Source organism: Narcine bancroftii, chromosome 1, assembly GCF_036971445.1.
Source record: "Narcine bancroftii isolate sNarBan1 chromosome 1, sNarBan1.hap1, whole genome shotgun sequence".
Classification (NCBI taxonomy): Eukaryota; Metazoa; Chordata; class Chondrichthyes; order Torpediniformes; family Narcinidae; genus Narcine; species Narcine bancroftii.
The window spans coordinates 334,525,087-334,551,987 of record NC_091469.1 but is presented as its reverse complement, the minus strand read 5'-3'; the positions used below and the strand labels follow the sequence as shown (position 1 = coordinate 334,551,987).

The 26,901-nt window shown below is 43.0% G+C and overlaps 1 protein-coding gene across 2 annotated transcripts in view; it reads left to right on the top strand.

Moving 5' to 3' along the window:
* LOC138748729 (centrosomal protein of 72 kDa-like) overlaps positions 1-26,901 on the top strand; it is a 254,596-nt gene that overhangs the window by 216,685 nt on the left and 11,010 nt on the right. Inside the window, exons 8-13 of one of the 2 annotated variants that reach the window (XM_069909398.1) lie at positions 8,625-8,828; positions 13,886-14,169; positions 16,998-17,151; positions 20,982-21,187; positions 23,460-23,580; positions 26,530-26,641. In XM_069909398.1, the coding sequence (XP_069765499.1) occupies positions 8,625-8,828; positions 13,886-14,169; positions 16,998-17,151; positions 20,982-21,187; positions 23,460-23,580; positions 26,530-26,641 (1,081 nt within the window). The remainder of the gene's footprint in view (positions 1-8,624; positions 8,829-13,885; positions 14,170-16,997; positions 17,152-20,981; positions 21,188-23,459; positions 23,581-26,529; positions 26,642-26,901) is intronic. The other variant, XM_069909405.1, reaches the window with a different exon arrangement.

Here is a 26,901-nt window from a genome sequence, read left to right as displayed (position 1 = left end):
TCTTCTCAGGAAGTCCAGTCACTGTTGCACCTTCCTGACACGAGGAGATGTTGTGTGTCCACAATAGGTCACTAGTTTAGTGGACTGTAAAGAACTTGTGGCTCTCCATTCTTTCCTCTACAGAGCTATTGAAATGTAGAGGAGGATGGTCATTCCTGGTCCTCCTGAAGTCCACCATCATCTCTTTTGTCTTGTCCATGTTGAGACTCGGGTTGTTATTCTTCTCCACCATATCACAAAATTTTCCACCTCTTTGTTGTTGCTGATGAGGCCAACTACTGTGGCATTATCTGCAAACTTGATGACACTGTTGGAGCTGGATCTGGCGATACAGTCGTGGGTCAGTAGCATGAACAAGAATGGGCTGAGCACACACAACCCTGAAGTGTGTCAGTGCTCAGCATGAAGGTGTTCAATGTTCCATTAGGAAGTCCAGGATTCAGTTACAGAGAGGGGTGTTGAGTTCCAGCGAAGACAGCTTCTCCATCAGCTTCTGGGAAATTATCATATTAAAAGTTCAGGACAGAGTGAAGGGATAAGGCGAGACCATTGTCGATGGAATAACTTCTTCTATAGGCAAAATGAAATGGGTCCAGTGTCTCTGGGAGGAGCGCTTTGATATGTTCCATCACCAGACATTCAAAGCATTTCATAGTGGTGGAGGTCCTTGCCAAGGGGAAGTAGTCATTGAGACCTGTTAATGTCGCCCTCTTAGGTACTGGAATGATGGTCGCTGTCTTGAACTCTTGGAAATAATGAGATGTTGAAGATGTCTGTGAAGACCTCTATTAATTTATCTGAGGAGTCCTTCAGCACCCATTCTGGTATGTTGTCTGGTCCTGTCACCTTGTGTAGGTTCACCTTGGATAGAGTTCTCCTCACCTTGGCCAGGTGAAGCAAGGGGCCTATTCCTCGAGGAACACAGAGTTTTTTTTGGTGTCATCCTACTCTTCTCATCAAACCATGCAGTCTGTTCGGAAGGGAGGTATCATTGTCTTTCACTCGCAAGGTTGACGTGATCGTTTATAGTCGTGATACCTTGCCTCATGTCATCGATGTCACACAACTGTCTGTAGATCTTCTGTGAGTACCCCCACTTATCCTTCCAGATTGCACGGGAGTGTTCAGCCCTTGCTGTTCTTAGTGCCATTCTATCCCCTGTCCTGAAGCCAGCATCATCAGCTCTGAGAGGGTCCTGGACCTTTGAATACAACCATCATTTCTGGTTAGCATTTGATCTCAGTGACATCCTCAATGCTCTTGCTGATGTAGCCAGTCACTGAGTTCATGTTCTCCTCTTAGTTAAAGGTGGCTGCCTTTCTGAAACAGCACCTGTTTATTTAAAACAGTCTGTGCCCTCCCCCCCAGCCATGTCCAGATCTCCCTGTGAACTGCCTAAGCTTGTTTTGCCAGGAATCCGTATGCCAGGGTTAGCAGGATGGATATGTGATCCAAGTAACCAAGGTAGGGATGAGGTGCAGCCTTATACACACCAGGGATGTTGGTGTACATCCAATCTGGATGTTCTCTCCTCTGGTGGATAAGTTGACGTGCTGTGAAGCTGTGGTAAGACCATTTTCAGATTGGCGTGATTGAATTAGCCAGCAACAATCAGATTGGGACATTTGGGCTTCTCACATAGCACTGTAAAGTTCCTTCACCCTCATTAGCCGAAGGAGGAACATAGATTGCTGCAATCAGCGTGGCCAATAATTCTCTGAGTATTCTGATGGAATGCTAATAGCAAATGAGGGATCTGTTTGAACAGCCTTTTCTGGGAACTGCCCCAGGCAGCCCTCTTCACATTCCATCACATCATCTTCCCCAGTATTGCACTGTTGCAAGTGCCTCTTCTCAAGAAGTTCCCTAAGGTTAAAGATAACTGCTTTCTCTTCACTTTTGTTGGATATGGTGGCAGATAAGATCAGCGTATAGTCCATGGACACTGCTGTTAGTGGAGCAAGTTACGATTTCCTCCTCATCAACTTGCTGGTAAGGCAGACAATTGAGGTTCTTGGTGCCTTAACAGAGGCCACTTGTGCATCTTGATAAGTCACAGGACGGGAGTTTTCACAAGATGTTTTTTTTTCCAAGCCTTTCAGAATATTCTTGAAGCATTTCTCCAGTTCTGGTATCCTCTTGCTATGACAGAGTCACAGAAGAGCACTTACTGAGGGACTCTAATGGTGGGCATGTAGATAGTGTGGGCTATCCATCGGAGGTGACTGAATGAAAATAAAGCCTCAGTGAAGGTGATATTGGATGAAATGGTCGTGACATTGATCTGCTTATTTTGCCAGTGGGTTTATAAGATTTTACAGAACATTGGCATCACTCCAATGACTTTGAAGTGCCTACTGCAGGTACTGCATGTCTCATAAGCACATAAGAATGAAGGAATCACCACAGTATTGTAGACCGTGAACTTAGCTCTTGGGTTTGAAGTCTCAAATCTTTGAATTGCTCTTTCTCTCAAACAATCATTATTCATGGAGTCACAAGCAACTGGAGATGCTGGAATCAGAAGTCAAAAACAGACTACTGGAGAACAGTGGGTTGAGTAGCTTCTGTAGGGAGGAAAGCAAATGTCAATATTTTGGGTGGAGACTGCATCAGGACCAAGAGTGAAAAGGGTATTTAACCAGTATAAGGAGCAATTCCAGCAGAAAATAACAATGATTCTCAGAGGCCCTCTGGCATATCATCCTCTTCCCAGTTTTCCAAAGCTTGGCCTATTTGCTTGAGTTTGGCCTCCCTAAATATTTCCTTTCCACGTACCTGTCCAAATGAAAACTCTTAAATGCGAAGTCCCTGCTATGTTGCAAACCTTGGATTGCACAGCCAGGGAACAGGGGAGGTTACTTCGGCACCTCCAGGCAACACCAACCTTCATTATCGATCATATACTTAATTTTGCCAAAGTCAGGCATTGTTGAATAGACAACAGGACAAATTCTAGACCCTTCTATCTTGTCTGTGTACCTTAATCGGTCAATGCCAGTTCTACCGAAATAAACAAGGGCACATTTAAAGCCAAGGTCATTGAGGGCACATTTAAAACCAAGGTCATTGGTGGCCTCTGTTGTATACAAAGCATTCCAGAAAAAAAGGATAGTCACTGAGACCAGTGGCAGGTTACGAGCTCCTCATCTCTAAATTAAACCTAGCTGAAAACCTATTTGAACCCCCTGAGCTGTATCCACACTGGAATTCACATCAGCATGAATGCCTTGATAGAGCTGCAAGCAATAGTTTCAGGAGGATTTAAAGTGGGGAAGGGGATAAGCATTTCTGGTACAGCCATTGTAGTGGGTAGTTGTAAATAATTTTTTAGTCTTCCCTTGTTAATTTTGTTACATGAGCTGATGTCAAATAATGGGCCCGTCTTGCTGCTTGGGGGCTTTTACTCCATGTGATTGCAGAGACAGTGCATATTATTTGATGAAACCTCGGTGACCTTGCCAAGGAATTTCAACAATCCATCTCATTGATAAGTTTTGCATCACTGATGATGCCACTTCACAGACAACTGTCCATAAGGAGCAAGGAGTTTGTGTGTTCTTCCTTTGTCTGCATGGGTTTCTTCCACCTGCTCCTGTTTCCTTCTCCTGCTCCTGTTTCCTTCCACCCTCCAAAAACATTTGGAGATTGTTTGGGGTGGGGGGGGGGGGGGTGTGGGCGGCACAGGTGAGAAGGTTGGAAAAGCCTGTTCCCTTGCTGTTTATATAAATGTATGGAGATTGTTGGTTAATTGGTGTTGAGGGGCACAAGTGAGAGGGTTGGAAAGGCCTGTTACTATGCTGTTTATATAAATGTAATTTTTTTACAAAATTAAACTGTCACGAAAGACTTTATTGATGTTCCTCAGAAAAATCCTATTTCGGGATGGGGGTGTTGGGGATGAATGGAAGCCACTTGGTCTCATCAACCAACACCTGCACAGTAAGATGCTTTGGTATGATATGAGGTGCAAGGTATTGCTAAGGGCTTACCTTGGAAGGAAAGTGGAATTTTTTAAAAAGTTGGATTTTACTACTTAAGAAAAAAATGAATAGTTCATCTAATCTGCTCCATTATTCAAAATATGGTACATGATCACTGCTGTTACAGTGCCAGTGACTTGGACCGGGGTTCAAATTTCACACTCTAAGGAATTTGTACGTTCTGTCCATGGCTGGATGGGTTTCCTCCAGGTGCTCCAGTTTCCTCCCACCATTCAAAATATACTGCGGGTGTAGGTCATTTGGGTTTATTTGGGCAGTACAGGCTCAAGGGCCAATATACCATTCTGTATGTCAAAATTTAATTTTAAAAAATTAACTTCATCAGTGCTTTCCAGCACTTGGTGTTCAAGATGAAATCTGATCGTTAATGGTTGGAAGGAATTAGTTATCTGAAAGTTTGTAAATTCTTCATCACAAACTTTCCTTTCTTTGGCTTGGCTTCGCGGACGAAGATTTATGGAGGGGGTAAAAAGTCCACGTCAGCTGCAGGCGCGTTTGTGGCTGACAAGTCCGATGCGGGACAGGCAGACACGATTGCAGCGGTTGCAAGGGAAAATTGGTTGGTTGGGGTTGGGTGTTGGGTTTTTCCTCCTTTGCCTTTTGTCAGTGAGGTGGGCTCTGCGGTCTTCTTCAAAGGAGGCTGCTGCCCGCCAAACTGTGAGGCGCCAAGATGCACGGTTTGAGACGTTATCAGCCCACTGGCGGTGGTCAATGTGGCAGGCACCAAGAGATTTCTTTAGGCAGTCCTTGTACCTTTTCTTTGGTGCACCTCTGTCACGGTGGCCAGTGGAGAGCTCGCCATATAACAGGATCTTGGGAAGGCGATGGTCCTCCATTCTGGAGACGTGACCCATCCAGCGCAGCTGGATCTTCAGCAGCGTGGACTCGATGCTGTCGACCTCTGCCATCTCGAGTACCTCGACGTTAGGGGTGTAAGCGCTCCAATGGATGTTGAGGATGGAGCGGAGACAACGCTGGTGGAAGCGTTCTAGGAGCCGTAGGTGGTGCCGGTAGAGGACCCATGATTCGGAGCCGAACAGGAGTGTGGGTATGACAACGGCTCTGTATACGCTTATCTTTGTGAGGTTTTTCAGTTGGTTGTTTTTCCAGACTCTTTTGTGTAGTCTTCCAAAGGCGCTATTTGCCTTGGCGAGTCTGTTGTCTATCTCATTGTCGATCCTTGCATCTGATGAAATGGTGCAGCCGAGATAGGTAAACTGGTTGACCGTTTTGAGTTTTGTGTGCCCGATGGAGATGTGGGGGGGCTGGTAGTCATGGTGGGGAGCTGGCTGATGGAGGACCTCAGTTTTCTTCAGGCTGACTTCCAGGCCAAACATTTTGGCAGTTTCCGCAAAGCAGGACGTCAAGCGCTGAAGAGCTGGCTCTGAATGGGCAACTAAAGCGGCATCATCTGCAAAGAGTAGTTCACGGACAAGTTTCTCTTGTGTCTTGGTGTGAGCTTGCAGGCGCCTCAGATTGAAGAGACTGCCATCCGTGCGGTACCGGATGTAAACAGCGTCTTCATTGTTGGGGTCTTTCATGGCTTGGTTCAGCATCATGCTGAAGAAGATTGAAAAGAGGGTTGGTGCCAGAACACAGCCTTGCTTCACGTCATTGTTAATGGAGAAGGGTTCAGAGAGCTCATTGCTGTATCTGACCCGACCTTGTTGGTTTTCGTGCAGTTGGATAATCATGTTGAGGAACTTTGGGGGACATCCGATGCGCTCTAGTATTTGCCAAAGCCCTTTCCTGCTCACGGTGTCGAAGGCTTTGGTGAGGTCAACAAAGGTGATGTAGAGTCCTTTGTTTTGTTCTCTGCACTTTTCTTGGAGCTGTCTGAGGGCAAAGACCATGTCAGTGGTTCCTCTGTTTGCGCGAAAGCCGCACTGTGATTCTGGGAGAATATTCTCGGCGACACTAGGTATTATTCTATTTAGTAGAATCCTAGAGAAGATTTTGCCTGCAATGGAGAGCAACGTGATTCCCCTGTAGTTTGAGCAGTCTGATTTCTCGCCTTTGTTTTTGTACAGGGTGATGATGGTGGCATCACGAAGATCCTGAGGCAGTTTACCTTGGTCCCAACAAAGCTTGAAAAACTCATGCAGTTTGGCATGCAGAGTTTTGCCGCCAGCCTTCCAGTCTTCTGGGGGGATTCCATCCATACCTGCTGCTTTGCCACTTTTCAGTTGTTCGATTGCCTTATATGTCTCATCCAGGGTGGGAACCTCATCCAGCTCTAGCCTTAGGGGCTGTTGAGGGAGCTGGAGCAGGGCGGAATCTTGGACTGAGCGGTTGGTACTGAAAAGAGATTGGAAGTGTTCTGACCATCGGTTGAGGATGGAGATCTTGTCGCTGAGGAGGACTTTGCCGTCTGAGCTGCGCAGCGGGCTTTGGACTTGGGGTGAGGGGCCGTACACAGCCTTTAGAGCCTCGTAGAAACCCCTGAATTCGCCAATGTCCGCGCTGAGCTGTGTTCGTTTGGCGAGGCTAGTCCACCACTCATTTTGGATCTCCCGGAGTTTGCGCTGAAGATGGCTGCATGCGCGACGGAAGGCTTGTTTTTTCTCTGGACAGGACGGCTTTGTAAGGTGAGCCTGGTGGGCAGCTCGCTTCTTTGCCAGCAGCTCCTGGATTTCCTGGCTGTTTTCGTCAAACCAGTCCTTGTTTTTCCTGGAGGAGAAGCCCAGTACCTCTTCAGTGGATTGCAGTATGGTAGTCTTCAACTGATCCCAGAGGGTTTCAGGGGACGGGTCCGTGAGGCGGGTTGCAACGTCGAGCTTTGCTTTGAGGTTTGCCTGGAAGTTTCCTCTCGCTTCGTCTGACTGCAGTTTTCCAACATTGAACCTCTTTCTGGGGGCTTTATTGTTCCTGGGCTTTGGCTTGAAGTGAAGGTTGAGCTTGCAGCGAACCAGCCGGTGGTCAGTGTGGCATTCCACACTAGGCATGACCCTGGTGTGGAGCACATCTTGTTTGTCACTTTCTCGCACCAGGATGTAGTCCAGGAGGTGCCAGTGTTATCACAAACTTAATTGTCTACAGTCCCCCTAACCCACTCCCTCTCCTCAAAACAGCCACAAAATTGGGGATAAATGCCCATCTGTGGTTTGAAAAATCTGGCCCTATATCAGTTGGGTCCATACTACTTAATTAATTGAGCACATTCAGCAATGCCACTTGCCTGCTTTTCACGAGAACTCTGTGTTTGTTTTTGTATTTCCTGTAACCTTGAAAAATTGCTACCGAATCTGCTTTCACCAAGCTACCAGGATGTGCAGTACAGCTCATAAATCCTCTAAACAAACACACCTTGTCACCATTCCGATTCTTGACTCTCTTGACAGTTTCTCCCAGTATACTCTATCTAATTCCCACATCATTTACAACACATCTATTAAATCTTATTTCAGTGTTCCCGTGTTAGATAAAGTCTCTGGACAAAATAAATATTATTTTCCCGTGACATTTTTTTCTGAAAGAGAATTGAAAGTAGACTCTGGAAGTCCTACCAGAGAAGCACATTGGTTCTTTCAAAACTTTCTTCATTAACCGAGATATATTAAGGGACATGAAGTAAATGTGAAACAAAATGGTATTGAGATATAGTTTGTTTCTAATCTGATATTATAAAGAAACAGACTTAAGGGCTGGTTCTTGTTCATCCCCTCATCTTATGCTGCCAGATCCATCCCTCTAATATAAAAATTGTCCCGTTGAATAATTCATTGTAGTCTTTCATTCCACTGCATAGTCTAATCATTTTAAATCTTAGGAAATATAGTTACCAGGTTTCCTGTCACTGAGGTAATGTGACAACAATTTCAGCAAATAAGAAATATAATGTAGTGAGTGCCTAAATAGTGATGGATTTATTATATTTTATCTATAATATATCTAGCAGTAATAATGTACCGACAGATGAAAGAATATTGCATTCAGATTCTAGAAAGTATTTTGGTATTTTCCCTTCTGCATATAATGACTAAATTGGTTGAAGATTAGTTGTGACAAGATTTTACTTTTGAATAGGATATGTCTGCACATCACCTCATAATCAGTGTAAGTTTGGCAAAAATCTCAGTGATATCCTCTGCTATACTTGAATCCGTTTGCAAAGTTGGATACTCTGATTGACCTGTTGCTTGGTTACCCTCTTGAGATAGTTCAGTCAGAAGCAACAAGGAAATAACTGGTTTTTAAAATCATACTTGGTGCTTTACATTCTGAAGTTGTCAATAAACGTTCAGTTCCCAGAAGCTTCGTTTACAGATCTGCTTTGTGAATGTATTTTGTTGTTGGTAATGTTTGTTCAAAATAATTTTGATTTCTGAAAAATTGAAACTGGCCTTTTTAGATGTGAAATTAGGAGGCTTTTTTGTTTTGGTACATGAAGGCCAATGAAACAGAAAAAAGTCTCTTTGAAATGGCTTGGCCATTTTCATCTCTGACAGCTATTGTTTAGTGAGGTGACAAAGTATAAACAAGCAAAATTGTGGTACAGATCAATTATAATCTAATTAAATATACAGACGTTAAGTGGTTGAAAAACCATACTTGTTACCTTTGTTGTAAATGAATTTTATCTGTGTGCTTTAATTGAGGGTTTACTTTTTTTTTGCCTAGACTATCAATCATTACCCGATGTTTCCTGCCCACGGTCTGGCACAATAGCTTGCCACACAGAGGCCACTGCACGACCCAATCGAGTAACGTCTACAGATGAGGAAATACAAGGGCTTTCTGCAGTGGACCCCAACTTGAAATTTCAAGATGAGGCTGAGGCCTATCACAAGGTTACCTCCCACCCACACTTCACCCCACACCCAGGTACTGTACTGTTCCAATATCATCAACTCTGCTCCAAATCAGAAAGACAGGGATGGCCTCACCAAGACATTTATCAAGCTCATATCTTAATGCATTAGTCAGTTGACTGAAGTCATTGATGTGTATGTGGCAGCATCATATGTTACAATTGTGTTGATGGAGAATCTACACAAAATAGCTTTATACAGTTCAAATTGATGAATTTAAGGAGAAATACAGCAGAGAATGCTGAAACTGATATTCTGGATATTTTTAGTGAAAGTCCAAATGCACTTTTCTGCAGAATATTAGTTGGAAGTTAATTGTCCTTCAGTTTTATTTTTTTTATTTACATTTTTTACAGCACAGTAACAGGCCCTTTTGGCCCACAAGCTCGTGCAGCTTAAATATACCCAATTGACCTACACCTCTGGTACTTTTTGAGTGGTGGAAGGAACTGGAGGACCCAGAGGAAACCCTCATCGACATAGGGAGTACAGATAAAACTCCTCACAGGCAGCGCAGGATTTTAACACTGGTCCTGACCGTTGGTGCTGTAACAGTGTTGCACTAACCATGCCACCCTCAGAACGTTTACAGTATGAAAATGAAATATTCAGCCTATCTATCTCTTTCAGAACATTTCTAAGTATCCCAAACTGTTATATCTTACTAATTATTTTTTCTAATTATTCTTCTTTAATTACTGCTTGTAATTTCTTTTGAGATGATTATTGGAGAAAAGAATCTCTTGGCAAGAGTGCCACCTGCTGAACCTTGTGTGCCTCACAATATTGAACTGTTTTACAGATAACCATCTGCTATTGTATTTTATTCTGTATTTTATGTCTGCAGTTCTGAAGAAATATCATAGTCAGTCTTTCTGATTCAGAACACTGGTAAAAGATTATGTCCTTGCAATATTTTTGACTGCTTCTCCATACCCTGTGTCTTGTTGTTATGATACTATCCTGGTGCGAGAAAGAGACAAACAAGATGTGCTCCACACCAGGGTCATGCCCAGCGTGGAATGCCACACTGACCACCGGCTGGTTCGCTGCAAGCTCAACCTTCACTTCAAGCCAAAGTCCAGGAACAGTAAAGCCCCCAGAAAGAGGTTCAATATTGGAAACCTGCAGTCAGACAAAGTGAGAGGATATTTCCAGGCAAATCTCAAAGCAAAGCTCGAGGATGCAATCCGCCTCACGGGCTCATCCCCTGAAACCCTCTGGGATCAGCTGAAGACTACCATACTGCAATCCACTGAAGAGGTACCGGGCTTCTCCTCCAGGAAAAACAAGGACTGGTTCGACGAAAACAGCCAGGAAATCCAGGAGCTGCTGGCAAAGAAGTGAGCTGCCCACCAGGCTCACCCTTCAAAGCCGTCCTGGCCAGAGAAGAAACAAGCCTTCCGTCGCACATGCAGCCATCTTCAGCGCAAACTCCGGGAGATCCAAAATGAGTGGTGGACTAGCCTCGCCAAATGTACCCAGCTCAGCGCGGACATTGGTGACTTCAGGGGTTATTACAAGGCTCTAAAGGCTGTGTACGGCCCCTCACCCCAAGTCCAAAGCCCGCTGCACAGCTCAGACGGAAAAGTCCTCCTCAGCGACAAGATCTCCATCCTCAACCGATGGTCAGAACACTTCCAATCTCTTTTCAGAGCCAACCGCTCAGTCCAAGATTCCACCCTGCTCCAGCTCCCTCAACAGCCCCTAAGGCTAGAGCTGGATGAGGTCCTCACCCGGGAAGAGACATATAAGGCAATTGAACAACTGAAAAGTGGCAAAGCAGCAGGTATGGATGGAATCCCCCCCAGAGGTCTGGAAGGCTGGTGGCAAAACTCAGCATGCCAAACTGCATGAGTTTTTCAAGCTTTGCTGGGACCAAGGAAAACTGCCTCAGGACCTTCGTGATGCCATCATCATCACCCTGTACAAAAACAAAGGCGAGAAATCAGACTGCTCAAACTACAGGGGAATCACGCTGCTCTCCTTTGCAGGCTAAATCTTCGCTAGGATTCTCCTAAATAGAATAATATCTAGTGTCGCCAAGAATGTTCTCCCAGAATCACAGTGCGGCTTTCGCGCAAACAGAGGAACTACATAATTTATCTGACTGTTTTTTAGAAGGTCATTTTTGTTCTTTTGTAGAATTGCAAAATAGATTTGATATAAGTGGTTATTCTATATTTGTGTATTATCAGTTAAGATCTTTTGTAAAACAGGTATGCGGTCGTCAAATGAATTTACTGTTTGAAACTGGTTCCTTTAATACATTTTATTAACAACATTGTTTTCAGGATTCTAAAAGTCATCCTTATGATTTTTTTTTCAAGCATGAGACTGATTTTATGTTCATGTTTTGCAACCTTAATAGATGAAACTTTAAGGATATGTTTATACAGTCATGCAGCTATTGTCTATAATGGAAATATACAGTAAAATCCCAATTATCGGGGGTATCGGATATGTAAATTTTCCAGTTGACTGAGATTAACTCTTCCAATGCCTAACTAATACTTCTGCATTAAGAAAACGCCATTTAAAATACAAAAAACAGTGCAAAATGTAATTTGTAAAAAATTCTGTGTAGTAGCCTTAAAAAAGACAATTCCTGTAACTTCCAAATTTTTAATTTAAACCCCGGTCACAGGTACTGCAACAGTGTTGCACTAGCCACTATGCTAATTAACCCTCTACCACAAGTTTACAGATAAATACTTACCAATATTTCTTCTTTCTTTGGCTTGGCTTCGCGGATGAAGATTTATGGAGGGGTAATGTCCACGTCAGCTGCAGCCTCGTTTGTGGCTGACAAGTCCGATGCGGGACAGGCAGGCACGGTTGCAGCGGTTGCAAGGGAAAATTGGTTGGTTGGGGTTGGGTGTTGGGTTTTTCCTCCTTTGTCTTTTGTCAGTGAGGTGGGCTCTGCCATCTTTTTCAAAGGAGGTTGCAGCCCGCCGAACTGTGAGGCGCCAAGATGCACGGTTTGAGGTGATATCAGCCCACTGGCAATGGTCAATGTGGCAGGCGCCAAGAGCTTTCTTTAGGCAGTCCTTGTACCTCTTCTTTGATGCACCTCTGTCTTGGTGGCCAGTGGAGAGCTCGCATATAACACGATCTTGGGAAGGCGATGGTCCTCCATTCTGGAGACGTGACCTACCCAGCGCAGTTTGATTTTCATCAGCGTGGATTCGATGCTGTCGGCCTCTGCCATCTCGAGTACTTCGATGTTGGAGATGAAGTCGCTCCAATGAATGTTGAGGATGGAGCGGAGACAACGCTGGTGGAAGCGTTCTAGGAGCCGTAGGTGATGCCGGTAAAGGACCTGTGATTCGGAGCCGAACAGGAGTGTGGGTATGACAACGGCTCTGTATACGCTAATCTTTGTGAGGTTTTTCAGTTGGTTGTTTTTCCAGACTCTTTTGTGTAGTCTTCCAAAGGCGCTATTTGCCTTGGCGAGTCTGTTGTCCATCTCGTTGTCGATCCTTGCATCTGATGAAATGGTGCAGCCGAGATAGGTAAACTAGTTGACCGTTTTGAGTTTTGTGTGCCCGATGGAGATGTGGGGGGGCTGGTAGTCATGGTGGTGAGCTGGCTGATGGAGGACTCCGTTTTCTTCAAGCTGACTTCCAAGCCAAACATTTTGGCAGTTTCCGCAAAACAGGACGTCAAGCGCTGAAGAGCTGGCTCTGAATGGGCAACTAAAGCGGCATCATCTGCAAAGAGTAGTTCACGGACAAGTTGCTCTTGTGTCTTGGTGTGAGCTTGCAGGCGCCTCAGATTGAAGCGACTGCCATCCGTGCGGTACCGGATGTAAACTGCATCCTCATTGTTGAGGTCTTTCATGGCTTGTTTCAGCATCATGCTGAAGAAGATTGAAAAGAGGGTTGGTGCGAGAACGCAGCCTTGCTTCACGCCATTGTTAATGGAGAAGGGTTCAGAGAGCTCATTGCTGTATCTGACCCGACCTTGTTGGTTTTTGTGCAGTTGGATAACCATATTGAGGAACATTGGGGGGCATCCAAGGCGTTCTAGTATTTGCCGAAGCCCTTTCCTACTCACGGTGTCGAAGGCTTTGGTGAGGTCAACAAAGGTGATGTAGAGTCCTTTGTTTTGTTCTCTGCACTTTTCTTGGAGCTGTCTGAGGGCAAAGACCATGTCAGTAGTTCCTCTGTTTGCGTGAAAGCCGCACTGTGATTCTGGGAGAACATTTTCGGCGACACTAGGTATTATTCTACTTACCAATATATAACACTAATAAAGACTCTTACTAGATCGGAAGAGTTGCCCCAGCAGTGATGGTTGGCTCTTCATTCTGGGCACCATCTTTTCATCCCAATGCAACTTTATGGAAACTTTACCACCTTCCTCACGCTGACCACCCGACTCACCTCCATGCAAGCGTCCCAGTGAGGCTCTCGGTGCACCTTCCTCACGCTGGCCACCCAACTCACCACCATGCAAATGGCGCCAGCAAAAATAATGTGCACACATTGAAGTCTCAGAGGTCCCCCATGGGGTCCATACCCCCAGTCATTTATATGCAATTTTATTTATTTCCTTGTGGGGTTCTTTTGGCCAGATGCTTGAGTTTCCATTTGATTGAATTCAGGATAATGGGGATTTTACTATATAATGAAGAGTTTCTCTGAATCTCATTTGGGGCCTCTTCCAGCTATAGAGTGTAATGTATGTCAACAACAGAATAATAAAAAACTACTTAATACTGACCAGTTGCGATGGTGCCTCAAGCACTATCTTTAGTGCAATATGCTTATAAGGTATATTTTGACCCATTTGTTCTCCATTTTAAAAATATTTCAAGGTTCTTATCAAAATTAAAAAAGGGAGTTCTCTTCATGTATTTGATCAGTGCTTATTCCTCAACTTTGAGCACAGATTGACTATCTATTTGATTACAGTTTGTGTGGGTCTTGATGTGTGGAAATTGTTTTCACCATTGACCTATATTATACAATGGTGAATTGACTTCAAAGGCAACTCATTCTGAAGCACTTTTGAAATCCTAGATATGACAGCAAGTTTGTCTTCTACATGTGGTATTCCCCACAGGCTCTACACACAATACTTCTGCAACTGAGCATCAGCTTCCGAGATCAAAAGCATCCTGCACTTCCACTGATGTCATGCCAGCCACAGGGGTGATTGAAGAGAAGCAGAAGGCTGGAGACCAACATGCCAGAATGCAACAGGTCCTGATGCTACATGGTGGACATCCCACCACAATGTCCCTCCACAGTCAAGTGGAAGATCCACATCACAAGAGGCCACCTGTAACTCAGAGATCTGGTGGTGCTGAGCGGAGGGCCAGTGATACAAGCAATAGATTCTGTGAGGTGAGTTTCTGCATGTAAACTGCTGCCTACAGAGTTAAGGCAAGATTCTTCATCATATAAAATATTGTAATTGCACTAAAACATAAACAACATAGTCAGAAATTGAAATAAAAATACTGGAAAATATAATCCAGTTGCTTAAGCAGCAGGTGTGATGTGAAACCTCAGCTCTTTTTTCAATTCACATGTTTTGCAAGCTTGGCTGCATTTTCCATTTTTATTTTTATATGGATTGGCAAAATTGGAGTGTCAATATCATCCCAGGCCCTTGATTTATGTCAATTAGCCCAGATTACTGTAGCAACACTTATTGTCTTTTTGCTGTACCTGAGATTACACTTGCATTCACTCTTTCTTTTCAACGAGCATTGCTGTTCTCCCTCATTTAATTTATGCAGGAAAATGTGAATCAGTAGTTGGCTTTTATGTTATATTTATAAAGCCCTTATTATAGGACATGTTTTATAAGTTGTCCCTCACTTTTTTGATACCAGCATCCAAGTTTTGAAGACCCTGGAGTTAAATATTTCAGAACTAAAATGGTGCATATTCAGAATCCACTGTCCTTTGTAACCTGAAGCTGGGGGATTCAATGGGTCAGGCAACAGATTAGAAAAAGGGTTGTGACCCGAAACGTTGACTGGCCATTTCTCTCATTTGATGCTGCCTGCCCTGCTGAGACCCATCAGCTTCTCAGCAGGTTATGAGGATGAAAGAACTGAGATACTGAATCTTGAGCAAAAAAGAGGCAAATGTTCAATGGATGTGGACCACCTGGGGACAACCCTGGTGATCCTTCTAATTTCCATTTGTATTCTGTGGGTCCATGTCCGTAAATTAGAGTGTGCAATTTGTAGTAGTAACACTGGCCAATTTGTGAAGGATAGTATTACTTCCTCTGTAGTAATGTATGCCAGTTAAATCAGGTTTGCTGGAGTAGTGAATAAAAGTCAGTACAGTGCGTTTACCCTTATCCGAAATTTCATTAACCGTAATGTTCCAAGTTGAAAAAAATGCTCACCCGACTTGCCTATGTGGGGCTATGTTGCTTTTTGGTTACAACCGAGCTTCGAAGCAGCCAGGAAGACAGATGCTGAATGGTTGGATGTCAGCTCAGAGAAGCAGGCTGGAATCCTGATCCATCAGTGAGTGACTGGAGGAAGTCGGCAGTGTATGGGGAGAAATGAGGAGAAATTAGAACGCTGATTGTCCTCGTTTCAGGTAACTCCCTCCCCTCTCTCTTTTCATTTCTTCCTTACCCTCCACTGTCTCCCAGCCATAAGCAGTTGGAAGAATCCTTTATCCCAATGTCAAGGAGAGCGGCGTCCCAGGCAGGAGTGGAGTCTGTAGTTGGGACCGGCAGCAGTGGGAGGTTGTCTTGGGTAAACTTGTACCTCTCTGTTTGTCTTAGATTGGTCACAGAGTTCGAGCTACCGAAAGAAAATAGACACACACCGAGAGCAGTTCAGTTTATACAAGTCTTTATTACTAAATCTAAAGCTGAATTCACACTACAACAGGCAAGCCCTTCCCAATTATACTTATCAATGACTGGACTGGTCCCAACTGCCAAAGCGAGGTGATGACTGCACACTTGTAGTAGGTTGTCTGGGCGCTGGTAGCAGCTTCTCCACCTCCCCGGACCGAGAAGTTGGTTTGGAATCTTGAAGTTCTTCTCCTTGCTGAGAGATATTGCCACCTCTTGGAGAGTCTCAAACTTCAGCAGTGGGACCATGGCTTATATTACCCAAAAGTTGTTTACTTCAGATCTTATCTCTTTGAACAAATGATTTAATTATCTTCAAGGTCTCCTGACAGACTGCGACCAACAAAAGACAACTGCATCTCTTGGCCTCATGGTGTAAATTGGATTATGTCTTCTGATGCAACTGCATCCCTTCTTGCATAAGGTGGTCTAAATCCTCCATTACAGAGATGTCGGAGACTGGTGGCGGTGGTGAGGAGGTGTCGGGGACTGGCGACGGCTGATACTACCATTCAGATTTTGGTTTATTTTTTCAGTTTTGTTCCATTAATCAAAAAAAACCCAATAATCTAAAACCATTCGGTCCCAAGTTTTCAGATATGGGGAAACGTATGGTATAACAAATGAGAATTCCAGATAGTGTGAACCTCTTAATGAAATGTAATCGAAAATCTAGCTTCACACCACATGCAGGCATAGTAATTACACAAGAATGGAAAATATGGAGCACATCAGGCTGGAGCTACTGAGAAAGAAATACTCTAATTATCTTTCATCAGAATAAAACTAACAACTAGAAAAAATTGAGTGAACTCACTCATTAACAACATTGAAGGTGGAATTGATAATGGGTTTCTGTTGTGGCTTTTGCTGGATCATTCACATAAGTAGACTGTTATTGTTGGCATATTGTTTGCTTGGGCAAACATCAGCACCTTGCTGATGTATAAATGTTTAGATTTTTCAAAGTAGTTACCTCAGGATATTAAAATCAGGCAACATAGAAAACAGTAGGAATTTTTAAATGTAAACATACAGCATGATAACAGGGCCCTTTTAGCCCACGAGCCCGTGCTACCCAATTGACTTACAACCCCTTGGTACATTTTTAACAGTGGGTGGAAACTGGAGCACTCGGAGGAAACCCGCGCACACGCGGGGGGGGGGGATAATACAAACTTCTGACAGACAGCGTGGTCCTGGTCACTGTAAGAGTATTACATTAACCGCTATGCTGACCGTGTCACCCCAGTTGCTGCAAATAACTTATTGAATATTGTCTGTATTTTCTGTTTTTGAATTTTTAACTCATTTTCTCTGCAAAATTATTTCCATTTTACAGAAAATTCAATCTATCCCTTGTAAAGCACTACTCATGGATTGCCAAGCAATTGATCAAAATATCTTTAATCCAAACTTAATGGAAAATTTCCTCGATCTTGTTGATAGATATTGGAATGGATTTAAGTCTCTTCATTGTAATGAAAAATTTCTGAGTAAGTACCATGTTACTTGCTTCGATAAATTTGTATTTATTTGAAAGGAGGCATGCCTTGATTCAAATACCAAACAGCCTAATTCTGTTCCCACGTTGTTTTACTCTGTTCTCCCTATTTCCAAGATGTAGATCTATAGCCTCTGAGTAAGAAGGTTGTGGGTTCAATTCAGGCTCCAATACTTGGTGTCTCAGTGCATTACCAAAGGAATACTATTCTGTCAGAAATTTTCACTGTGGAATAATGTTGAAAGCTGAGATCCTGCATGGCCTATCAGCCGAACAGAAAAGGTTTTAAAGAAGAATGGCGTCGTCCTCACTGACATTCTGGCCAAAACAACCAACAACTCAAATGATTGCACTCATAATAAGTGAGGCACTTTGGAATAACCAAATGTAAAGTTCCACATACCATTAATTCTCAATACCTGCAATTAGAGAATTCATATCACTGGGCTGTAGACTGCCCAGGAGGAATATGAGATGCTGCTCCATTTGTTTACGTTGGAGCTCACTCTGGCAGTGGAGATGGCCCAAGACAGGTGTGGGAATGGGAAGGGGAGTAGAAATGGCAGTAACAAGGTCAGGATGGCCATTGCAGATAGAGCAGAGATGCTCTGTGAATTGATCTCCAAGTCTGTGTTTGGTCTCACAAACATTGGGAGAACTGTATGCAGCAGATTAGGTTAGAGAGGTGCATGTGAATCTTTACTTCATGTGGAAGACCTGCTCCAAGACCCTGGCTGGTGGTTATGTAGGAGGTGTAAGAGAAAGCATTGTCCTTCCTGCAGTTGCAGGGGAAAGCATCAGGGGTCATGGAGAGATGGTAAGGGGATTTTTGGTGAAGTCCCCTTCTTTAGTTTTGTACACAACCTGATATTCCCCTCTTCCCCTTTTTTGTTCCCCTTCCTACTGTTAGGTCTGCTTTGTTCATGAATGAGTGAGACAAACACCAGGCTGAGTCGAAATCAGGGTTCTTTGTTCTTTATTACCGGATTGTAACACTTGCGACTAACCATGTTAGTCGGAGAATGCATTCTGCCGTTATCAGCAAAATGGTGATTTTTTATACCCTTGGATACATGCTTAGAACATCATCATATCATTACTTGTCCAATGACTAAAACTGTTGCTATCCTTTCCCTGCTAGCTTCCTGCCTCTCAATCCATCAATGTCTCTCTTATCTTGTAAGTACAAGGATGCATTCACATCTTGTTACAGCCCTGTACAGGGTAACTCCTTACACATTCCCATCTCATGATGTTTTACCTTACACTACCCACCCCCATTCATTCTTCATCTATTCTCACCCCCACTGATGGTTCCATCTCATTTCCTCACTGGATTCTTTCCTATTCTTCTTCATTCCTCCTTTCGGTTTTATTTGGTCTCTTTATTGCCACTGTTCTCACCTTTTCTTATCACCAACTCTACCCTGTCATCTTCCACCACATGACCCCTTTAGTTTTTAATACCTTTCTCTTCCTTTTTTCGACATCTTTGTATCTGCTGCCCCTGTGTGTCATGTTTTACCTTTACCTGGTTAACCAATCCCTCATGGAAGCCATCCCACCTTGTCCTCTTTACACTAGCTTCTCTTCCACGTCTCCAGTCTCAAAGGGGTTTGGCTCGAAATAATAACCCTTCTTCTTTTACTAGCCCCTTTCACACTTGCAAGTGATCCCATGAATTAATGGCTAATAGGCCTAAAAAGGGTCCAGTGTGAAAGTCTTCTTAACGTCGGCATGAGATGATGTCATCTCGCACCAGGACTAGACTGCCTCGGCCCCTAGTACAATCCCCAGCATCTGCAGGTGCCAACGTTGCAATCAGACAAGTGTAGAACAGGCAATTCCAACCTGGGATAGAAATGAGTGAGTACAGAAATGTGAAGGAAGAAAATATTAAAATGAAGATATAAACTTTGCCGTGGGAAAGTCGCAGCAGGGGTGGGGTGGGGGGAGAGAGAGGGGAAATAAACTGTAATAGCAGACATTTTTTAAACAGCAAAGGAAAGTTGGTAGCACTATAAGTGCACAATTTATAAAGACGGTAGGAAAAAGCGATGGCAGACCTGATTTCCCAAAATGCTGTGCAGCAGAGAAATCTGTCAGAATTTAGGGTAGGTCCACCATCGCTCGCTGTGTCATGATGTCACTGGTAGAACTGTCCTGACCCCAGGCATGGCTCCTTGCAAGTGTGAACATGTGCAGTGTCCCAGTTAAGAGTGGTCAAGTGTGAACAGCAAAAGCACCATTCCTATCCTGACAGCAGTGAACAGCCAGTTTATTGGTTCACAAATGTAAAAGGGGCTACTGATACTTAGTTCCTCTAGCAGATGATTTAGCTTCAAATTCCAGCATCTGTACTCTACTGTGTGTCTCCAGTTGGAACTGCACGTTTGAAAATCAAAATCTTTCATTTATAGGTGAATATCACTTAATTGCCTTAATGGGCAATTGAAAAGTATCAGTCTCTCTGATAATTTTTATCTTTAAAATGTTTAAAAATGTGAAGGAGAAACCATAGAGAAATCATCTGATTGTACCAAAAGGGTAGAATACAGATGGTTTAATTGGGAGGCCTGTAGATGATACAGAGACTCAGGAAAATCTCACTAAAATAACAAAGGGCATTATACCCATTCTATTCACATTTCTGTATCCAAAATGTTCTGGAGAAAAAGAAATTAACTTTTTCAGATTTTTGCAGATTATCTTTCCTTTTCACCCCACCTTGAGCGCTCTCCTTCCTCCTTGTTCATTTATTTTCCTCTTCTTCCTTGCACTTCCCCTCCCTCCACCTTTCTGCCATCCTCTGCATCTTACCTAGTCTTTGTTTTCTCCTTTCCTCACTCCACCTCTCTATTTTCTTTCCACTCCTCGTCCATTTTCTCTCCCTCCTATGGTTTTGCCCCTCCCCACCCCCAGCCACCTGCACTCAAAGCTCATTCTCCACCCAGCCTTCCCCAGGTCTCTTCATGTGATTCTCATCCATAGGCCAATACCTCCATCCCAGCCCTTCCTATTCCCCCATTCCCGCGTCCATGTCAACTTCCTCGCCAGTTCCTGCACCAACCTCGTCTACCGCAAGGCTGAAATCTTGGATACCCTGCTGCTGGATTCCACTGCTTCACCGTAACACCCCCCACCGCTCCTTACCCTTCCCAATCCACTCACATCACCATACATTCTACTCCTTTGAGGCCCTTCCCACTACCTTGTCCTTGGACCCTCCCCCCTTCCCAATCTCTACCTCACCCCTACCTTCCATCGCACCCCTCTACCCTTAATCCATCACCTCCCCAGGTTCCCCAAACCCTCCAGCTCCCCACCCACATCACTTTTCAGCTTTTTTTCCCTTCTGCCCTCCCACCTGGGCAGCACTGTTAGCGTGGCAGTTAGCGCAAAACTATTAACGACCAGGGTTGAATCCAGCACTGTCTGTAAGGAGTTTGTATGTTCTCTCCCCGTCTGCATGGGTTTCCCCTGAGTGATCAGGATTCTCTCACCTTTCAGAATGTACGGGGTTGTAGGTTTATTTGGGTGAAATTGGGCAGCACGGTTTAAATGGCCAGAACTGGCTTTTACTGTGCTGTAAATAAATATTTTAAAAAATTATATCCACCAGTGATCTCTTGTCTGTGGTATTCCTCCCCCTACCTCTTCCTATTCTCTCCCCACCATTTATGGCTGCTCTTTGCTCATACCTTGACAAAGGTCTCAGGCCCGAAATGTTGGTGATATATCTTTGCTACATGACCTGCTGAGTTCCTCCAGCACTTTTGTGTATTAACTTAGCATGTTCACTTTTATTTTTTGTGTACATAGATCAGGCAGCCAAAATAATGTCAGCCATGCAAGAGTACATGTTTGTCAAAAAAGCATCAGCAGAAATAAAGGCGTTTCAAGATGAAGCAAGCAATTTAAAATCAGAAATAAAGTCTTTGGAAAACTGTCTTTGCCAGCAAAACCAGCAGTATACAGAGGAACTCCAAACACTCTCAATACGGTTATCTCAAGCTCAAAGAGACATGGTAAGGACTCATTAAGTCTCTGTGTGAAAGAGTGACCATGTGATTTTTTTTTGGATTTCAGTTTAGTCCATTATTGTGCAAATTTGTCTGTAGATAATCAGTATCTTAAGTCTAGCAACAGACTTTTAGTTTCATAACCCTTAAAAATGTTTATCTTAATTCAGCATAACTACCCTTTTCTCAAGAGAGTTAATCAGGATTACCACATACATTTTGTGATGCTTCCTGACAACCTCTCAAGGCTGTGGCTCCAATTTTCGTGTTATGCCTCCTTGTTTTGATCTTCATAAAACAAGGTGTTACCTCTTCAGTTCTCAGGAACCATAATCCCCAGCCAAAAAGCTATCTCATGTTTCAATATTGACTCAGATAGCCTCAGCATCTTATTTGACTCAGAACTGAGCATTCAAGTTCATGCTCCCAACATCACAAAAGATCAACTTATTAACATCACTTGACAGCTGAATCCCTCAACAGTTGGTGAGGATAAGTCATTGAGTCGTACACCATGAAAACAGGCAACCATGTCCGTGCCAGCCATTCTACTTATCTGCACTTGTCTCATTTACCTTCAGTAGGTCCATTGCCCTCTATGGCTTGACAAGTCAAGTATTTGTCTATAACACCCATTCTCAACCTTTTTTTTAGATATAGTTCTCACCCCCCCCCCACCCCCCAGGACTCTGCTCAGAGTTTATGGGTCTTCCTCACTGCAAAGCAGTCACATTTTGGTTTCTTCCATGCTTTTCTCTTACTGACAACATCCAAAAAAATGTTTAAGGAGGTGAAAGAAAACAAGGCTTTTACTTAAATATGCTGTGAACACTAAAGGGGTATGGGGGGGGGGTGGGAGGGGGGAGTTGTATGGCCCCCTTTGAGAATGGGCTGGTCTTGATGCTTACCAAATATGAGAGAATCTCCTCCAACACTCCAAGCAGTACATTCAAAACTCAACCAGTTTCACCTTCTGTGAACAAAATTTTCTTTCAGACTCGAAAACCTCCTACCTCTTAAGACACCTACCATAGGGAAAAAAACTGTCTATCCCCTTCATAATTGTATAAACCTCTACCAGTAACCGCTCCTCTGGGGAGAAAAACACAACATATCCAGTTTTTCTTTAAAGCTAAAAAGTTCCAATCCATGCAACAACTTGGTGAATTTTCTTGGCACTTTCTAACATAATGATATCCTTCCTATAATGTGGCGACCATAACTGCACACAGCAATCCAAGTGTGGCTTAACCAATGTTTTACAATGTTGTCATAAGACATCCCAACTCCTATATTCCCTGCCACAGCTCCCAAAAACAAACATCATTTGTCATCTTCACTAACCTATCCACCTGTCTTTCCACTTTTCAGGGATCCATGGATGTGTTCAAAAAGTCTCTCTGTTCATCAGTGCTTACTGGGGCCCTATCCTTTCCTGACAACCTCCCTATGTATACCACCACACGTTTTTGAATCACACCTCCCTTGTGCACATCCAAGTGGCTACATTAAACATCCCAGCACTGATCCTAATGGTGCAGAACTGCTCACTGGTCATGGGTGAGATTTGACCATCTTGTTTAACTCCAAAGTCAACTATTCTATTATATTCTTGATCAGCTAAGCAACAAATTTACTGGCAACACTACTACTGTTGGGAAAAAAAAGGTAATAGAATATAGGAAGAGGGCTCGAGAATCTGGTTACATCATGCAGGAACAAAAATCTTGCTCGTAATATCAGCAAGACGAAGGAGCTGATTGTGGATTTCAGCAAGGGGAACCTGAGGGACATTGGTCTTCATTGGTGGGACAGCGGTGGAAAGTTTCTCCAGCTTCAAGATCCTGGGCATCCACGTATCAGAAGACTTCTGGGGCCAGCACATTAAGGAATTTGAGGAGCTTCATCATCTATGTTTTAATTTTGTATTTAATATTGGCAAAGGAAATATAGCAAGATCTTTGAGGGTTCTTGTTTTAAACAAAAATTTGAATCAAAGCCAGAGAATGAAATGTGGAAATAATCTCAATAGTGGTAGGATTGGGTAAAGCATTGACATTTTTATTGTTGATTGTTTTTCTTTCTAAAGCCTAGGAGAATCGCAAGTGATGAATGCTATTAGTTTCACCCAATACAAAGCATCAGCATAAAACTACTTAAAAATAAAGTACAGTAACATTCTGACATGTTTTTGAGGTTAATATTTGTTGTCCTTTTCATCATTAACATTACTGTAATGTTTTCATGGATCTGGTTAACTTTGGTTCTGTTTTAATAGGACATCATGAAGGATCATTTAAATCAAACAGTGGATGAAAAGAATCATCTACAAAATCTCCTGATAAAACAAGAACAAAAGGCACAAAATACTTCCAGTTCCACAAACCAACAGATTGCAGGTGAGGTATCTGGAATGGGTCTTATTTATTTAGTTGCAACTGTGTGGACAGTATGAATGGAGTAATGTGCACTTTAAAAAGAAAAGCTTGTTTTATTATAAATAAACTAACCAGTTTACAAACTATGCAGTAAATAAACATTCATCTCATGATAAAAGGGTGGAAAGGTCATTTGTCCAGTACTGTTAATTTATTAATGTTTGTTGAGATCAGTTAGTTACTTCTTATCAAAAGTTTTAAAAGATCTCATCTTGCTACATTTTATAATTTTGAACAGAGAAGTCATTTATAATATTACACTTTCTCACCTGGATACATTTTATCTTCTCTCAAGTCAATAAAATTGCTCTGTGAATTAAAAAAAGTAATGGATAAAAATCCATTCCAGGTCCTTTACTTATCCAAATGTTTAGTGTTGGTGGCTCCATCTGCTGGATGTGATGTTCAACATTGCTGTGATTTGGAGGTAGAGCTTTGAGATTAATATTAAATTAGGTATTAAATGGTTTGCCCTCATAGATCCATGCACCACACAATTATCCCTTCAGCCCAGCTAGTCTTATTTGCCTGCATTTTCAGATATAGACTGAATGAAAAAGTTTCCCCTCATTTTAAACTGATGCCAACTTGTTCTTGAATCATCTACCCTGGGGTGGGGGTGGGGGGAAACTATGAGCATTCACTTTACCCTTCCCCTTCATGGTTTTATAAACCTCCACACAATCACCCTCAGATTCCTTGCTCCAGGAAATACTGACCCACCTTCTCCTCAAAACTCAAGCCCTCAAGTCTCAGTAACATCCTGGTGAATCTCTGCACCCTTTCCAAACAAATGGCATTCTTTCTACAGTTGAGTGCACACAGTATTTCATGCGTGCTCTCACCAATACCTTGTATCATGATGTCCCAATATTTGTACTTAAAGCGTGGATCATTGAAGATAAGCATGCCATATGCCGCCTTGACCGCCCTGCTCACCCAAGTCACCACCTTCAGGAAATTGTGCTCCTGGGTGTCTCTCTCTCTCTACCAGATCAAAGTTTGCTGATGACACTGAACAGAGTGGAAAAGCAAATTGTGCAGAAGATGGGAAGTTTGCAGATAGATTAAGTGAGTTAGCAAGGGTTTGGCAGATGATATACAATTATGGTAAATGTGAGGACATCCACTTTGGAAGGAAAAATAGGAAGTCAGATTCTTACTTAAATGGTAAAAGATTGCAGCATGCTGTTCTGCAGAGGATTTGGGAGTGCTTGTGCATGAATTGCAAGTTTGGTGAACAGGTAATCAAGGAAGTAAATGAAATGCTGGCCTTTCATTGCTAGAAGGATTGAATTTAAGAGGAGGTTCCTAATGGAGAGGAAAAGGATAGGGGTGGGGAGCTAGAGTAAAGGAGACAGAGGGATGAGTCACTTTTCTGACTCGCCTAGAGAATTGCATGCAGTTCTGATCTTCTCGCTGGTGAAAATATACTGGCTTTAGAGTTGGTGTAGAGGTGATTTACCGGGTTGATTTCATAAATGCAGGGGTTAGCCAACGAGGAGAGATAGAGTTGACTGGGACTAGCTGAAGTTTAGAAGAGTAAATGGGTATATTATAGAAATACATAAAATTGTGAAAGGGATAGACAAGAAGGAAGCAAGACGTTTGTTTCCACTTGAAGTTGAGACTCGTACTTGGGACATAGCCACAAGATTTGGGAGAGTAGATGTCAGATGGAGATGAGGTGCAGCTACTTTTCCCAGAGAATGCTGAATCTGTGGAATTTTTGCCCAAGGAATTAGTAATGCAATAATATATTTAAAGCAGAATTAGATTTTTGGATGACAGGGGAATTCAGGGTTATGGAGAAAAGGCAGGTAGGTGGATTGTGTCTACAACCAGATTAGTCATGATCTTTTGAATGACGAAACAGGCATGATGGCCGGATCCTGCTCCTATGCACAGTGTTAAAAATTAAGAGGTATTGGGGACTACTGAACTTAGGTTTCCAAGTCAGCATGCTGTTCTGCAGAGGATTTGGGAGTGCTTGTGCATGAATTGCAAGTTTGGTGAACAGGTAATCAAGGAAGTAAATGAAATGCTGGCCTTTCATTGCTAGAAGGATTGAATTTAAGAGGAGGTTCCTAATGGAGAGGGAAAGGATGGGGGTTGGGTGCTAGAGTAAAGGAGACAGAGGGATGAGTCACTTTTCTGACTCGCCTAGAGAATTGCATGCAGTTCTGATCTTCTTGGGCATCGATGCCTTCTCAGCCATAGCATCAATGGGGTGGGAATACAGTTGGTATTTTGTGGTCTTTAAGTAATTTAAACCTATGTTTTCTGCATTTTGCTATTTTTAACCTTGACTCAAATTTATTCTATTACTCCTTGTGGCCTTCTGATATGCCAAGATCATTTCTCGCCTTGACACTGATCTCACATTAGTGGTGCTGCACCATTCTTTTTCCCCAAAGGCTGAATGCCTTCGATTATTTATATGAAGGCAATCTTGTTGCTTCCAAGTAAATATTTCTTTCAGCCAATGTTGTCAGAGTAGCATAATTTTGTCATTTTTCTCATGTCTATACATAAGACTTGACTATGCACAAAGTAACTGGGGCAGCATAGTTAATGTAGTGGTTAGCTCAATGCTTTTCCAGCGCCAGCTATTGGGACGGAGGTTCAAATCCCGTGCTGTCTGCATAGGTTTTCCCTGGGGGGCTCCAATTTCATCTCACCATTCAAAACGAACCGGGGATGTACGTTAATTGGGAGTAAGTTGAGGGCTGAAATGGCCGTGCGGTATGTCTAAATTTACAAAATAACTGCTTTAGTTCTTTTCCACAGCAATAGTGATCAGCCTTTCCTAAGTAAAATTAAAATTTGAATTTTTAACAGTACCATTGCTGCAATCATCCTCCTCTCGTGTGCCATCAGCTTGCATCATTTTTCCTTATGTATATTTAGAACTGCAGAAACACAACCAGCAGCTGTGTTGCGAGATTGAAAATCTGAAACACCAGGCCCAATGTTACCTCAAAATCCAAGAACTGACTGATAAACTCCAAGAAAGCCACAGGTAACAACAATTGAGTGGAAAGTGGGAGGTAGATCCTTGCATGAGTGCTTAACTGTAGTTATTTATGAATCCTATGCACAGTTTTACTGAAAGTGAATGACAATTGCACATTGCTGTAGTAGGCTGAAATTCTATCAGATCCCTGGGGAAATTTCTTTACAGGTTGACTGCTCTTTAAAAGTGCATTGCAATGTTCCCAATCTGGTCATGTTGTTGGCTTCCCAGAGAGAGGGTCTCCCTTTTCATGTGCCATGCACAAA